Here is a 16,804-nt window from a genome sequence, read left to right on the forward strand (position 1 = left end):
AGACTTGAACATAGTAGATGCAATGCTTCCACGAGGATCATGACAAGTGGCTCGAAGGCTCAACATGTCGTATCCGGTGGGTATGTGGATGTCCTGGGTTATTTGATTTGTAATAAAACGGATTTCTCCGTATGACGCGCGAATCAATCCGGGAGGGGTCACCTCCTCAGAAGGTCGAGTCCACAACGCGAAGGCGATGCGGACAAGAAAGCTATTCTAGCCTATTCGTGCTTATCAACTCTGACGGAGACGCATTGGTCAGCAATCATCTCGGGAGAAACGACCACTGGGCGACCTACTAGTAGATAGCTCACTGTCGAACCAGTGAAGGTCCGTCTGTAGCTTGTCCACGTTCGTCGTATCGATTCGACAGTGCGAGCTTTGAACTCGGACCCACGAAACGTCTGAAGATCACTGGCATGAGAAACCGCTGTGGAGTCTCTGCGCATGACCTGATCGACGAGCGCAATGCAGATACTGCATGACACTCGCATGGGGATCCAGTAGGGTTAACGATGACCTGTTGGAAGAGTGTTTTATGGATGGGCAGTGGAGATACATACGAGAAACCAGACATACCTGGCCACCGGAGGTTGTTGAGGACCTGAAGAAAGAGAGCGCTGGTGTAGGACGGGGTTAAGGGCGAGGCCACGGCAAACTTGCGCAAACAAAACATTTGCATTGACGGACCGAATGGACCGAGATTAGGTGGACCCTCCGTAGTATGGAGCAAGCAAGGAGCAAGGGACAAGAGATAGGGCAACTCACCAGTGGATGTACATAGCTTCACCGTCGAAATAAAGAAGATCCCAGCAAGCCGACCGTCCAGTTGAGTTGTTTCGATTTCACATAGCATCATGTATGCGCGAGCTTGCAGCTCAGAGTAAAGATCGCAAGTGGGAGTCTCCGCTAGCGACTTGTTCGCAGAGGGCTTCACATTCGCGCACCCCACTCGAGTTTGAGTCCAGGAACGATGACGATGACTTGTTGAGCGCATCAGGTCTGATAGACATTCAAGTGACCTTCGAGAAATCAAACATACCTGGGCACCGGAGGTCTCGGAGAACCCAAGGAGAGGGCGGTGTGGACTTCAGATTGCAATCGGGGGCAGGCGGCAAATCCGAGCAAACAAAGCATTAATTGCCTCCGTTCATCACGTTCAGCCACTTCATCCCTCTAAACGACATACGCGTAGCCTCAGAATTCTCGAATACACTACTCGTAAGTGAAAGTCAACTCTCCTGAGCCTCTAGTTAGCTTGCCTGCAACCGGTTGCGTCCTGTTTCCACGAGGGCGACGTCTTTGCGCGATCTCGAGCCCCGGCGACTGAATTCCATCATGATCGGTACTCCATCCCGACTGGTGACATTCCTACGAACGCTTGAAACGAGCATAATCGGAATGCGACGATTCATAACGAAAGGATCTACCTGCACTGATATGGCCGTATATATACAGTGCCTTTATCTTTCGGTTCTTCCATAGCAATCGCAGTAAGTCTCCTGTCACTTACGCATGCGTCGGTGAAAACAATCAACGTGCGCATTGCATACAAACTTGACGTCGTGGGTGTCCACTAGGTATGGCATTCATCCTATTCTGCATTCTTCGTGTCTGATCGATTCAAATGCCTTGAGGCTTGGAATCAATCTACATACTTTGCAGAGTGAAGATCGCTTCCGGGTTTTAGCCGATAACGGCGTCTGTCAACACCACATTCATGGGTCCGTTAGTGTGGACTTACACTGCAGATTCTGCGCAGCGCTGATCAAGTGTCGGTCAGCGTAATGCAACAGCAGGTCAACCTGTGTCACCACTAGATGCGTTGGAATACCCATACCATTGAAGAATCCTGGCAGCCTGGGAGGACGACCTTTTACTATTGCACCGGAGCCTGCTCAGAGCCGGTTGATCATCGATCAGGCTTGCCCCAATTCTAGCCCAACCTCGACTCGTCCTCACCATTCCCCGTGACGTTGTCTGCTCAGACTTGTATATAAACCCCCGCCTTTGCGTCTCCTTCTGCAGCATCTCCACTCAGCTCTTTCCTCCTCGCTAAACCAATCCCATCACTCTCAATGGCCATCACAGCTCCCGCTCCCACTCCTGCTCCTCGCATCCTTGTCGTCAACTGCGACCAAACTAAGCCAGATTTTGTGAAAGAGTTCGGCGACGTCGTTCATCTCTTCCGTGATGTGTTCACTGGATATGTCAAGGACGAGCCTTCTGCCGCTCACCCGGCTCCAGGCGGAGACACGACCAACGGCTGGGAAATGTGCAGCAACGGCGCGTTCTACTTCAAGGGCTTTGATGCGACCAAGTACAGGCAGAACAGCCACGGTCATGATGTCTGGCCGCACGTCGCAGCGGAGAAGATTGACTGTATCGTTGTCGGAGGATCATGTAAGACGATATCTTGATATGCTTGAACAAATGTCTAACGCGGAATGTACAGCGAACAGCGTAAATGACCTTGTTCAGAAAGACCCCGAAGGCACCCTTTTCTGGATGAAGGCCCTTGCCTTCTGGTTGACCGTGACTGCAATCCAATCCCACCATATCAAGTTTATCGGTTCGTTTTCTTCGCGTTAACTTTGCTTGTCTGACGAGCGGTATGGCTAGGTATATGCTTTGGGCACCAGCTTCTCAGTCATGTCCTCTATGACACCAAGATCACGCCTAGCACTCAGCCTGAAATTGGCCCGACGTCCGTTGCTCTCGATGATAAGTTCAAGCATATCTTCCCCGGTGGAGATCAACTCGTACGTCTGCCTCGCTCTTTTCGTCTTATTTTTACTTACGAACGTTTCAAATCACAGAACATCCAGATGTTCCACTACGAGATGGCGGAGCCCTTGCGTAGGGCTCTCGACGAAGTCAGGGATGAGATGACTAAAAAGCAACGCATGTTCAAGCACTACTGCTGGGGCCGCACCCCGGATTGCGGGAACGAGGGCTCTGTCGTGTTCTACGATGAATCTGAGGAGAAGCAGATCCGTATTTTGACTCTTCAGGGCCATCCCGAGCTTACGGAGGCCATGACGAGGAGGCTGATCGAGTTATTTTCGGCCAAAGGCAACAAACTAGAGGGAGTTTCCGCATCTGACGCGGCCGAGGCCAACAGGAAGTTAGATGCCTTCAATGCAGACAAAAAGCAGTTGCATTCGACGAGAGCGGCGGCGGCGATGTGGAAGGTTGCAACGGGCGTAAACTTTGAATGATGTGTAGCGCACTGCACTGTATACTATGTGTAAACTAAACAATAGCTGCTCCTGGGGCCGTTGAGCCCCAGGTATGTAATATGAAATTATTCTGCTCTAGTAATCGCGACTTTTTAGTGGCGAGAACCTCAGCCTGGGCCTGCCGAGATTCACCCCTATATTCATCATACCGAACATGAACAACTTGCTGTCCTCGTTCAACTCGAAAAGGGGTTTCAACTCGTTCTCTGCGTGGTTGGCCATGTTCGCGTCGATCACTGTGTGAAACGCCCGCGAGCGCGTGTTTGACGAAAATCCAAAGAAGGTGCGTTCATGCTCATGTTGACGGGGCTATACACACTCTGGCCTGCTTCCGGAGCCCCTTTCCTATGCTCTTCTCCCCGTCTTCTACACTTGCTGTCGACGCTTTCCCTCCCAGCTCGAATGCGTGTAAGTTCACCTTCGCTCTTGCATTGCGCTTGCGCTGTCTGCACTTGCGGGGCGGCGCAGTGCCGGTGAATCCGCGATGCACCCGCCAGCATTGGCCGAAGGTCGAGGAGTGGGATGCTACGTAGGCGCTGCCGCACTACGCATGACGATGGGTGACGGTCAAGCTATGAATCGTGGCGAAGGTAGATGGACAATGAGCGTACCACATATTCCGGAAAGTCTCCCAAGGACACGCTTCTGCCTCACATACGTGCGGAGTCTGCTAGCCGTTGTCTGGATGACCAGCCTAACATGTTTGTATATGGTGAGCACTCGGGATGGAAGGAGGTTTGTATGAGGACGTACTGTTGCCGTTAAACCCTTTGTTTTGTAGGGCCTGGGCCTCGCTATTGGGCTGCCATGGAGCACCGGACTATGGTTCATGAGCGTACGTCAGCACAACAAAAGGGAGAAGAAAGAGCACCTCTACGAAGCTATTGACACCTGAGGCACCGGCAAATCGGACACGCGGGGAGATTGTTAGAAAGATCCTGCGGAAGATTTTATGTATCTTGAAAAATATTACCGGGCACTCGAGATAATAAAAGGTTTTGAATCACTTTTACAGTGGACGGGTACGGAAGATGGTAACAAAGACTTTAAACCCACCAGCTCTATTGATTTTGAATAGATCCGAAAGGATCTTTTGTGGTCATCGATGCGGGGATGAATTTTAAATCTTTCTATAAATCTGCGATGCTGTGTCATCCTTCCTAGGAACACCTCCTATATTGTTGCAACGATTTAAAATCGTCCGCCTGTTCAAGGCTTCTGATTGGCCCGCCAAGGATCGTTTTTATCCTCTTTATACACATACGGTTCAAGTTTCTATTTACAATCTTCTCACCGCTTCGATCCGTCATAAATGTTATAAATCTTGCCATAGCAACGATGCATTCAATTGTTTTGAGTCGCCCTTGCTGACATATTTTAAATCTTATCCTTAGCCTCTGATCGCCTTGGAGATGTAAATATCTATTTAAACCCTTATTATCCCTCTGCGCGGGATTAACAGTGTTTATAAGATTTACGATCGCTCAATGCATCGTTCTAAGGATCTTCTCAGCCGTCCGATTCACCGGTGCCTCAGGTGTGATGGTAAAATCGTGGTGCATCATGGCAGGCCTGACCTGCGGGGTTCGTGTTCGTTTCGTGTTCGTTGATCCTGACGTGGACCATGGGATGCTGAGAGCAACATCGGTGATATTGAAGTTTTGGGCCTTAAGAGGGATGTAGAGCAAGCCTCTTCCAAGAGTGCAGGGGACGAAGCCTCTGGCTGAGTACGTGTCAAGGGCTGCTCGGAGACTAGGGTGGATGTCGTGGTGGACGACGAGAGCAAGAGCAAGCTACGCGCGAGACGCGTCGCGCCGCGTCCCCAGTTGACGTCCAATCTCTTACGGTTATCCTAGTACTCGCGTTGTCTTACATATTTCTACTGCTCTCTGCCCAAGAGACTGGCAATCATCAAAGGGAAGATAGTATATTCATCGCATAGTGAAAATTGGCTGTAGTACATGCGACGCTTCCAGGAAGATTACGCACGGCTTCTGGGAATGCTCGCGCATCTCTTCCGGGTATATGTACGTCCTGGATTATTTGATTTTGGAAAACCGGATTGCTCCGTGCAGCGCCAATCGATCCGGGAGAGGAATTTCGAGTCCACAATGCTATGGCAAAGTGGACAGCGAGCCTGCGAAGCCCAATATTGCTGCTCTCAACTCTGAGAATGATCCATCGATCAGTCGTTGCTCTAGAGGAGCAGAACCAAGAAGTACCACAACTCACCAGTGGATAAAGGAAAGCCCCCGTAGAATCCGAGACGATCCTACGAGCCAGCGAACCGTCCACTTTCGTTGTAAAAGACGAACACAACAAACTCCAAACTTTCATCTCGATGTCGTAACGAACGTGCTTCGCTCGGTGTCGTTTGCAACATGCTTCAAGATTTCCACTCGGCATTGTGTAGTCTAAAAATCGCTACTAAGAAACCATCGCCGATGGGGCGCCAGATTCTCTGTTCGTGACCTGTTTGGCGGAGGTTACGCAACTGGTGCGTTACACTCGCACCGGGATCCAGTAGGGTTGACGATGACCTGTTAATATAACGTCACACTGATAAACCTTAGATGTATACGAGAGACAGACGTACCTGGCCAGCGGAGGTGAGTGAGGACCTGAAGAAAGAGAGCGCTGGAGCCTGGAGTGGGGTTAGGGGGCAGGCTGTGGCAAACTTGTGCAAACACAATATTGACGCCCGCCCAACGCCCGTTTCTATTATCGCACCCGTCCATTATCCCCATCCTGAGTCCAACCTGCGCGTTGGTCTTCTCTCAAACATTCATTTACACAGAAGCTAGATATTTTCTTATTATGTCCTCAATAGCTCCGACCGCTCAGACTTTGAGCTCAAGCCAGCGTCGCCGCTACAAGACATCAGCCACGTGCACGATGTCAAAGCACAAGAGCGCCGTCGTCAAGGTGTGCTAAGGCCGACGGCCATACGTCAGACAAAAGGCGAAGTAGAGCTTTGTCTACCTAAATTACCTTTCCCAGTAATTTCCAGCGAATCCAGTAACTTTTCGAACTGGAGTTCGAAAGCAATCCGGGGGTATTGCCATTGGTCTTGCCTCCCTCGGCAATTATGTCACTTGATTGCTTTTCAACCCCTCCGCGTATGGTCTTTTTGATTTCAAGCAATCGGGAGGCAGGTACTGTCTGTGGGCGCTTCCCATAGGCGGCAATTTCTGGAGACGGGTTGGAGACCAATCCACCGCCAATGCTACGCTCGACGTTGACCATGGACTGGGTATAAAGAGGGGAAGGTGGGCGCCAGTGCCCACCAGCACCCACCTCCCGAGCTCCGTTTTTAGCGACTCTTCTCTCGTCGTATCACCAGTCTTCAATCCAGTCGAACACTCCTATCCAATCTACCAGCCTTCGTGCCCATCGTCGCCTATACAACCTCCCCTGTCTCGTCCAATCTCGAGCCTACCCCACAATGGTCTTCCACTCTGCCAACGCTAAGAAAGTGGTACGTTCATGCCATGTATTTCATACTGAGCTTCATACTGACCACTATTTAGACTAAAGTCATCAAGGGTAACAAATGCCCCACATGCAGCGCGAACGTGTCTCGCGCTGCTGATCTTTCGCGCCATATGTTGATACATTCGCCTCACCGTCGTGAGATGATGCACCAGTGTCCCTGGAAGGGCTGCGAATACGCGACGCTCCAGAAGGCGAACCTCAATACACACATTAACGCCAAACAGTAAGTCTACACTTGCTAGCTCGAATGTTCACAGTATCTAATCAACTTCCTCTAGCACGCATGACAAGAGATTCCCTTGCCAAGTCTGTCATAAGACGTTCAATGATCCGTCTGCGGTCATTCGCCACCGCAAGCGCATCCACAAGATGAATGCCCGCGAATTCCGCCGGTACTGCGAGCTCAAGGACAGCGACTCGGGCTACGAGTCTAATTCGTCGTCCCCCACCCCTGAAGTCAAGTTGGACACCTCTGAGCTCCTCGCGTTCGACGTGCCTTCTGCGTCCCAGAGCAGCCCCATCGATATCTGCTTTGACGCTTTCGAATCTAGCTCTGCACTGGCTGAAGTCGAGACCAAACCCTCTGTCGCACCTGAGACCTACACCCCCGCCCCAATAGCTGCCATCGACCCGACTAGCCTCGCGATGTTCGATGCCTTGTGGTCTCAGGATGGTCAACCCACCTCAGCCACATATGACTACAACACCTACGTTCACACTCCCCTGACCCCTCGGAGAGCGATTCTCCCCATGCCTGAGGGTTACCAGCAGCCGTCGTCCGGTTCAACGAGCTGCGTCTACGACAACAGCAACTACACCGACTTCCAATACTCCGCTTCCACCTTCCCCATTCAGGCTCAGAGCCCATCTTATGGGTATCAGAACAACGCGTTCGACTACTCCGCCCAGTCATACGACTTCGCTCAGCCCCAGCAATCACAACAGCCGCAGTTCGACCTCAGCTTCGACATCCCCTCGTCTGTATCGACAGCGATGCCTGAAGGCGACTTCCACTTCGACTCGCAGGAGCTTGAGTACTACCTCGCCCTCGAGTATGTTCGCCTCCAGCAGCAGCAGCAGCCGGAACAGTGGCCTGCCTACTAAGCTTTTTCTTTTTCTTTCTCTCTCGGCATGGTTCACGCTCGGGTCCTGGGACTATCATACTGTTTCGCTTTGGCATTCTACACTTCCCGGAATACGCATCACTCGTAACATTATGTCATCATTTATTTCGTACACATTTCTGCAAATTAGATTCCTTCCTGCTTGTTTATCTTACCCTATATCGCGCATATTGTACGTTACTTGGCGATTTACGACTTGAAAATGTTGATTTTACAAACTCAACAAACAATGTGCGCTCTCGTTGTGCAAGCAACCTGTTAAATGGTGGTGAAGTTGCGCCTTGTAACGTATCTGCTAATTAGCGCTGGGCGACCTGCCAAATTGGGACATCCCCTCTTGTTCATAACTTCCATCGTGCATGATAGGCCATGATCAACGCTATAACAAAAGGCGGCGACATCTTGCCCGTAAGCTCTCTGCATTTCAGCTGCATTAGCCGTGCCATACGAGTATCCCGAATTCACCTCTACGTGGAAAGTGATGTATCTGTCCGTCCACGTGTAAGCCAACTTTCCAACTTCAATATTACCTTATTTTAGTCTCAACTCCGACAGCTCATGTGTTGATAGGACCACACGAGGTAAATCGTGTGCTCTTTTGAGCACGCACTATGCATGCGACTTCTTCCTTCCTGGTAGCGTTCATCGATTGTGGGTGCCAGTGTAGTCCTATTTGGCTCAATCCACGTTGCATCGATGGGGGACCTCAGCCCTCGTCTCGAATGATCTCTGATACTGCCCCTCTCCCTGTTCTATCGCGTCCATGAGCTCTTCGAGCAACAAGGAAGTCCCTTCCAAGGGCACCAAGAGAGGCGATACAGCGACTGCCTCGGACACTGTTCCCAGGGGGGCTAGAACCACCGGGGCAGTCAATCCGCCTAGGAGCGCTCCACCATCGGTTCCCCAGCTGAACCTTCCCGCGGATCACTCTGAGGACGCAGGGAACCTTCCCGCCCAAGGAGGCTCGAGATCGAGGAAACAAACCGCAAAGTCTACACCCACCAGAGCGCCGACAGCGAGTGAAATGTGCGTCTCACGATATTCGCTTGATCAGACGCTTACTGGTGTCGCGACCATAGTTCGAGCCTATTGTCGCCTGAATCCGCCTATGATTCGGATTCCAAAGACAAGATCACGACCGCTCAGGGCGGGCAGCTAGGAGAGAACACTGGAGCGGTGGTCGTCAAACCGACGAATGGGCGATGGTCTGCCTCCGTGTAAGTCTCAGTTCCCACCGAAAGCGGACGCTGCTCATACACGTATTCCTGTATCAGTTTCGCTAAGGGCGCGCGGTGACGTTATAAAGCAGAACGGTCCAAATTTTCTCTGCGACTGGTGGTTGTTTGACCGATCGACCACACGGCATTCAATCTACGACCTTATCTTCTTGCCCGAAGTTTTTCGCTCCCGAATATATGCTATATATAAGGACTGCGCCGAACTTGTGATACCTAAAGAGTGGCTTGAGGCGGTGAGCACACTTATGGCTCGTCTTTTATGGCGCCATGGTGTTCATCATCAGCGTCTAGATCCAAAACCCTCGCAGTATTAGCGAGGTTCCGGAATATCTCAGGGGTGCCATGACAGCGCTCGTTTATGATCTCTGTGTACACAGAGCACTCTTGATGTCGAATTCCCAGCAACCACAGGCCTCTGCAGCATTCGCAAATACCGCCGTTGCAGACCTACTGAAAGAATGCTGGGACTATATTTTGATCGCGGTCGCGCATACCAGAAGACTTCAAGAACTCTCCAAGAGTGAGGGTATCCCCGAGGCCGAATGGCGACGACCATGGGATGGGCTGATCGAGTCTGTATTTTTGTTGGTGAAGATGGGGAAGCTTCGCTTTATGTACGTATCGCTTCCCACTGCCCCTTCCCATATGCCGTCGGATGGCACTCACAACTTTCAAGGGTGGAGAAAACTATCAAAATGTCGAGAAGTCAGCTTGCGCTAGGTACCACGCAAGTGGTCAAGCAAGTCGCTGAGCTTTGTCTCCAATTCTCGGGACTCCACAACCGCTTTAAAACACGCCGGAGAGCTTCACGTAACCTGGACTTGGGACACGAGAAGCTGAATGATGCCGATGCGACCAAGAAGGCGGCGTTCGTGAAACAGCATGCCCAGGCCGCTCAGCTCTTTCAATCGTCAGTAGATATCACGAAATGCGCAGATGAAGCCAAGGAAAGGATGAAGTATGATCCTTCCACTGCTAAGTGCGATGCTCTGGTCACTCTTGCTTTCAATTTGGACGGCTTCGAGGACGTCGCGGACGCTGAGCGTAGCAAGTTTTCCCTCTTCCACGAGGCAGAGGGCAAAGACGACCCTATCTGCCCGCAAGATTCCCTCATGTCGACAGATGTGCTATCCCATTCATCGATGGCGACCCAGAGCAAAAATCTCGCTCATGATATATTCTGTCTGAATACACCGTCTGCTGGACTTGGTCCCGAATACGCCCCTCCGGCGCACATTGGCGCAAGCTCCTCAGAGCCGACCTTGGGTTCTCAAAAAGTAAAGGCAAGGGTACTAAAGGGTCAAACGCAGTCACGCCAGAGCACAAAAACGTCCTTCATCTGCCTTTCTTCGTAGTAGAATACAAAAAGGGGCAGAGCGAACATGACGCAGGGTCAAACCAAACTAGACTTTATCTGAACGCCGCCGCTTCCTATCTGGCCGCCGCCGGTATTCTGGAACAACCTGTCTTCGGCCTTACTACTAATGGCCAGCACGGAGTGCTGTCGTGCGCGTACGCTCGGCGCGACACTAATAACCTTAGCGACCCCACGGTACGTAAAATCTTACTCGCTTCATTTCCCAATTGCCTGACATCATCTGACAGCATATTATGATCCTCGAACGAAATGCGATGGTTTTCGACCTGGCAAATCCGCTGTCTTGTGCCCACTTCGCCTCCTGCCTGTGTTATATGGCTGTACATCTTGTCCCAGGTCTTCAGGCCAAGGCGACCGAGAACCTTGCTGCGTCGCATCTTGTCACCCGCATCGTACAGAAGGAACTGTCGACTCAGTGGAGTATGGAGCACGCGTTGGATCATGCCAGTAGTACCAGCGTATAAAGTAGCCCGATGTGCACCCAGGTAGCTCAGAGGTTGTCAACCTGGTTATCCCCATGATTCATATGTACCTTTAAGTCGGAGATTTTACGGTGCCAGGTATGGGATCAGGCTTAACCGAAATCGCCGGTACAGTCGCCAATAGGGGTCTGTGCCCGAAGCGTGACGCGTGAGAAACTTAGGTTTATTGTGTCCATGTTGAGAACGCGAACAGTATACCGTTTGACCTAACACAGTACTAGTCTTGTTGACGGTGACCTCCATGATTGCAAACCTTGACCTCTCTAGCGTCCTCTATCTTCCTCTTACCCATGATTCCATCCCGCAAGACATCAAATGCCTTCTGCCATCTTCATCATCTCTTGAGAGCCCTACCAAGGTGCTGTCGTCGCGATGTAGGCAAACCAGACGCGACTTAACATTGCCTTCAGGCCATAGACGAGCGGAAACCCCTCACGATTTCTGCAGAAGTTCTGGACAGTCTCAAGGGACTTTCCTCTGATCCCGCTAGTTTGGTTGCATATGGTGCACGGATATCTGAGCCAGACGTATTCGTGATGTACGTCATGCTCACACGCTTATATGCTCATGCGGCACTCGTATTGACCATCGTGTTTAGTGAGAAGGCGACGTTTGCAACGTCCAGGCCATGCAGGGAGGATTACGCTGGCTTAGCCTCTTTCTATCCCCTAGCTCGCATAGCATCACTATTGGTGATGCGGGTTACTTCCGAGGATGCGGCTCGACGCTCTGTCCTAACAGCGTCTAGGGTAAGCACCGATTTCGTGACACCACTTCTATACTGGTCTTCACTTCAACTAAATCGATCCCCGGTAGCTACCCCTTCGAGCCACTGACGATGCCTGGCATGACGGTTCAGAAACCACGTCAGACTCGTCTGATTTCCGGACAGCCCGTTCTCGTGTTACCTCGGAGAGCTCAATACCTCTTCAAACCAGCTGGCAAATTTACGAAAACACCGACCCCATCTCCCATTATTCCCTATTCGCGGACTACCGCGACTTCGGTCCCTCCGTCCCCGTCGTCTGCGTAGCTGAGGATGATGCCATCATATCCTTGTTGCGCAGCGCGGTGTATCAACGACTTGCGTGGGGCATGAGCACGCCAATCGTCGGAGTTACGCTATATCCCCGGTCACCTGTAGTTCAGGTTTTACTCGCCTGGCCAGGTATACCTGCCCGAGAGGATTCCTTGGTGAGCCATAATTCGTTTTCTTGAGTGTATTCGTTAATTTGAGTCTCGATTCCTGGTCATATGTGTAGCCAATGGTGAACATTGCAAGCAATCCATCAAGGCAGGCTAACTCTGGGGCCGGCTGGTTTGATCTGAGCTCTCCCAATGCAGCAGCAGCGTTCGTCCGATACATTTCGGACATGGTCGAGCATGAGGCGCATGCGTTTTTGCTAGCGCCCAGCTCACAGGTCGAGCCCTTTGAGTGGCGCTCGGACTATGTTGATCATCATGCTAGACTAGCGAGCATCTATCGGGATAAATCGGCATCATTGTATGCGTGGGCAAAAGATGCTCTTGGCAGTATTCCGTAGGTGCCAGACCCCCTTTCCCCACGAAGTTGCCAAATTCATTCTCTGTGCCAGTGAACCCAATACGCCATCAACACACTTGGCCTTCGATGAAGAACCAGAGAGCTTGCCTGATAGGTTCGTTTATGTCTAGGTGTTGGATCGGATATTAACCATTCTAATAGCCCAGAGGATGTTGCATACATTCAGAGGTCTACGCATGCTGAGTGAGTGGTTTAGTCGCCCCTAAGCCCGCTCTAATGTTGTCCTAGCATCACAACGGGCGCCTCGAACATAAACCAACCATTCACAACAGTTACCCGCTGGCTTTGGGATCGCCTCGCAACTACTCAGTCGGTACTCCCTTTCGTCGAATCAGGAACTATACCTGCATCGTATATATCTCTCACTCGCTTTGCTTGGAGCGATGACTGGGACGGTTCTGTACGTGGGTCCTGGTTGATAACTTAGACTTCGTTTGTATCTTACGTTTTGTTCAGGCTCCTCTTCCGGACAGCGTAGCCGAGTATAGCCATCTTAGAAGCAGGCTTCTCGATATGAAGCAAGCGTATTGCAATTCCTGTTCGGGAGACAGTGTTGAGTCCTTGGATAATACCACAGCTGCGGAATTACTGACGTTTGCGTTCGACCTTGCCGAACGGAAAAAAATAAATGAAAATAGATCATGTCCACGCCAAGCCAACACGTGGCTAACATGTAGCTTAGACTCAATCAGACTGATAATTATAAGTCAATTCTTGGTAATTAATATTGACTACCTCCGTAACCGACTGAGTATCTTACCAGGCCATGAATCGTCATTCCTGACTTATGCTATGACTGATCTATCTCATCAAACGTGGCGAGTATTCTCAGATGGTGTGGGTGGTTTATAAATCCCCAGTTTTGTAGTAGACGAGGCGAATTTGAGGCGAATAGGAGATTACTTATGACTACGAGACCCAGACATGTGGACGCAGCTGCCTTTTGGGGATTTTTATTTTTAAATTTTGCGTTGGCAAGGTCGAACGCAAACGTCAGTAAGCGCCAACTTTATGTCCGTATTAGCAGCCTGCGATCAAGCGAAAATGCACCTCGAAACTTCACGACGTCACTCTTCTCCTGCCACTTGCGGTTACATATGGGAAGCGATGATTTCAAGGTTCATCCGTGGTGAAACCTCGAATCTTTGGTCAGTCTCCCGCCATCCTTCCTTCGACGGCTTTAGAATGACCAAATGCAGGGGTGCAACTTCCATCGCGTTACCCAGGAGCGCGTTCGCCGACCGTTCTGAGAACGCTGAGTGGTTAGATTGCGCCTTGTACGTTGCTTGCCAGTACAGGGTGTATTTATCCCAGCACCACTCGGCAACGAAGAAGTTTGTCAGAGCCCAGGGAGAACTCACAGGTAACAGGGATTCCGCCTTGACCGACCAAACAATAGGAGCAGGGATCACTCTGGGAGAACCGACTGTCCGCGTCTGTGAAGACCCTTACGACGTACGGGATTTGGCTTCGAGCGACCCGATCTATGGTTTCTGTGACTCCGTAGCGACACTTTGCCTGCCGAACTTCGTTACTAGTCAGGCCTCTCGGAACCTCCGACACGCTGCGGAAAACTTTGCTTTGCTACGGAAAGGACCAGCACCAAAGGCCGTAGCATACTGGCATGGCGTCTGCGATGTCAACGCTTCGCGTTTCCAGTTTGCAGCCGCTCAGAACTTGTTCCATGCCTATGTCCGGTCGGCCGGGATACCGCCAGAAACCGAAGACACCGTAGATCTCAGCCTCCTCGCAGTTCCTCCTGCCCCCAACTTAATGGGCTCTACGAACTACCAGAAGAGACGCTCCAACTTGAGCATATTGAGCGCCCACCTTCTCTTCCTCCGTCTGCCTCCATGACCAGCGAGAACGAGGCTGGTATCATTGACGATGACGAATCGGCTAGCTCGAGTGCGGCCTCCTCATTAGAGCTACCGCTCCTGTTCGTAAACCACACGCCACCGGAGAAGGCTATCGCTCATGTGGGAGCCCACCAACACCGGATGTGTGCGGCTTCTGGTGCTGCATTCTTTGGCGCTGCGGGGCTCAACAACGTTCCCGTCTTCAGCCTGGTCACGAACGGTACCCAGGGTGTACTCACGTGTGCCTGGGCTGAAGTCTACGATGGCTTTCAAGTCAGTGCCGCTCGTTATGTTTCATGTGCTCAACTAAGATTTTATGCCATTTCTGTAGCGCATCAGGATTGCGGAACGCAACGGCGTCTTGTTCGACCTCACGAACCCGCTATCAGCGTTCCATTTCGCAGCCTTCCTTGTGCGTCTGAAGCACGAACACGGCCGACTGCTACGCGAACGCTTGGACGAACCTGCCTTGGCCCGGCTACGTGAACGCCTGGAACAGGGAGAATATGAGACTCGGTGGACTATGTCACATTACGTCGACGAGCAGGAGAGACTGAATCCTTCTTGAATGCACCGTTGACGCGGAGCGCTTCTAACCCTCTTTGTGTTATGTTTCGTCGTTCTATTCGCTTTGCTTTCCTAACGCTGTCCAAATTTACGTACAACTTCTACATGCAGCCGGGCCATATAGAGTACCGAACAATATTAATCTAACGTTCAACATTCAATGTCACAGCGTGATTTTGCCTTGAACACGTCCGAAGCAACAGCCAGGTCAGCGGCTTGCCTGCTAGGCATTTAGTTGTGTTTTCTTCTTCTCTTAGTATTGTTCATGTTTAGCCACAGTGCTCGAACTCTCATCTTCATTTGATCTTCATTCAATTGCAGTACTAGTACAACTCTTCCAAAATTCAGCCGAGTCAGGGGCATGAAGTGTGGGAGAGTTTGCTTCTGTTGTGACCATCACGCGTCTGTTCAGCATGGACATCTTTGCAGTCTGAGTGTCGACCTCATGAGCTATGGTCGCAGACCTTGACCTTTCCAGCGTTCTCTATCTTCCTCTTTGCCACGATGCACTTCCAACTCGGGTCAGAAACCTTATACCCGCTTCATCATATCTCGAAAGGTCCACCCAGGTACTCATGTTGATGTTGTACTGAACGGGACTCAATACTCAGACACAACCAAATTTTGCCTCCAGGTTGAAGGCGAGCATGACCCTCGCGTGAATCCTACCGATGTATTGGGTGTTATGGCTAGCCCTGCTGGTGTGGTAGCATATGCTGCACAGCTTTCAGCTCCAGACCTGTTTGCCACGTACGTCGACTCTTCACTTACTTGCCTTTGCATGCTCATACCGATAGCGGAGTCAGTGAGAATGCAACGTTTGCAACAGCTAGGCCATGCAGACCAGACTACGCAGGCTTAGCCTCCTTCTATCCTTTAGCTCGCATAGCTTCTCTGTTAGTGATGCGAGATGTTTCTGAAGACGCGGCACAGCAGTCTGTCCCGTCACCGTCCGGCTTATATGATGATTCTGTAAGATCATACCTGTTTGCGGCTTCTTACCATCTGAGTTGACCTTCGTAAGCTGCATTGCCAATATGCTTCTCCAACAGCCCACTCTCGTGACACTTCGGAAAGCTCGGCGCCTCTTCAGACGAGCTGGGAAGTCTGCGAGAACACCGACCCCATGTCTCACTACTCCCTGTTCGCGGACTACCGCAGCTTTCGTCCATCAGTTCCCGTTCTTTGTGTAGCTGAGAGAGTCAACGTCGTCTCTTTACTGCGCAGTGCGGTGTATCAGCGGCTCGCTTGGGGAGTGAACGCCCCGATCGTTGGGGTTGCTTCATCCTCGGGGTCAACCGCAGTACAGACTCTCCTAGCATGGCCAAGTGAACCCATATCAGATGGCTCCCTGGTGAGCCATGATACGCTATCGCTCAAATATACGCTGCTGATTGGCCGTTTAACCTTACCATCTGTTGCTATACAGCCTTTGGTAAACATTGCGAGCAGCCAGTCTGCGCAGTCTAGCCTCGAAAAGGGTTGGTTTGACTTGAGCTCTCATTTATCAACCACGGCGTTCGTCCGATACATATCGGCAATAGTTGAACATGAAGTGCATGCTTGTACGCTTTCACCAAACTTGCAGGTTGAACACTTCCAGTGGCGCTTGGATTGCATTGGTCAACATGGTGAATTGGGATGCCCACAATGGGATAAAATAACGTCATTAGAAGCATGGGCAAAAGGAGCCCTTACCGATCCCTTGTATGTGCTAGTTCTCCTTTCTTGCGCGGAGCTGCTGACTCCAGTTAGAGAACCTATTGAAGCATCATCGTACTTGCTCTCAGATAAAGACATAGAAAGTTTGCCTGGCAGGTTGGTGCTAGTGATGCGTCTAAAAACCAGTGTTGAA

The 16,804-nt window shown here is 51.0% G+C and overlaps 3 protein-coding genes across 3 annotated transcripts; all 3 read left to right on the plus strand.

The window, feature by feature from the left end:
- Window positions 1–1,869: 1,869 nt before the first annotated feature.
- CONPUDRAFT_163144 (uncharacterized protein) lies at window positions 1,870–3,221 on the plus strand (the record flags this gene model as incomplete). The annotated part of the gene is made up of 4 exons (XM_007767548.1): window positions 1,870–2,403; window positions 2,456–2,572; window positions 2,623–2,762; window positions 2,820–3,221. Exons 1-4 carry the CDS (start codon window positions 2,079–2,081, stop codon window positions 3,219–3,221), a joined length of 984 nt encoding a protein of 327 aa, XP_007765738.1. The 5' UTR covers window positions 1,870–2,078.
- A 3,466-nt stretch (window positions 3,222–6,687) lies between these two features.
- CONPUDRAFT_150928 (uncharacterized protein) lies at window positions 6,688–7,841 on the plus strand (the record flags this gene model as incomplete). Its single annotated transcript, XM_007767549.1, has 3 exons — window positions 6,688–6,720; window positions 6,773–6,960; window positions 7,016–7,841. The coding sequence occupies 3 exons, from the start codon at window positions 6,688–6,690 to the stop codon at window positions 7,839–7,841; spliced, it is 1,047 nt and encodes a 348-aa protein (XP_007765739.1).
- A 783-nt stretch (window positions 7,842–8,624) lies between these two features.
- On the plus strand, window positions 8,625–14,950 carry CONPUDRAFT_163145 (uncharacterized protein; the record flags this gene model as incomplete). Its single annotated transcript, XM_007767550.1, has 18 exons — window positions 8,625–8,887; window positions 8,941–9,078; window positions 9,477–9,713; window positions 9,776–10,365; window positions 10,410–10,651; window positions 10,705–10,897; window positions 11,181–11,317; window positions 11,370–11,497; window positions 11,558–11,708; window positions 11,776–12,153; window positions 12,222–12,499; window positions 12,555–12,617; window positions 12,665–12,706; window positions 12,752–12,923; window positions 12,980–13,047; window positions 13,894–14,220; window positions 14,277–14,655; window positions 14,714–14,950. 18 exons carry the CDS (start codon window positions 8,625–8,627, stop codon window positions 14,948–14,950), a joined length of 4,023 nt encoding a protein of 1,340 aa, XP_007765740.1.
- Window positions 14,951–16,804: the final 1,854 nt, after the last annotated feature.

This window comes from Coniophora puteana (genome assembly GCF_000271625.1).
Source record: "Coniophora puteana RWD-64-598 SS2 unplaced genomic scaffold CONPUscaffold_3, whole genome shotgun sequence".
NCBI lineage: Eukaryota > Fungi > Basidiomycota > Agaricomycetes > Boletales > Coniophoraceae > Coniophora > Coniophora puteana.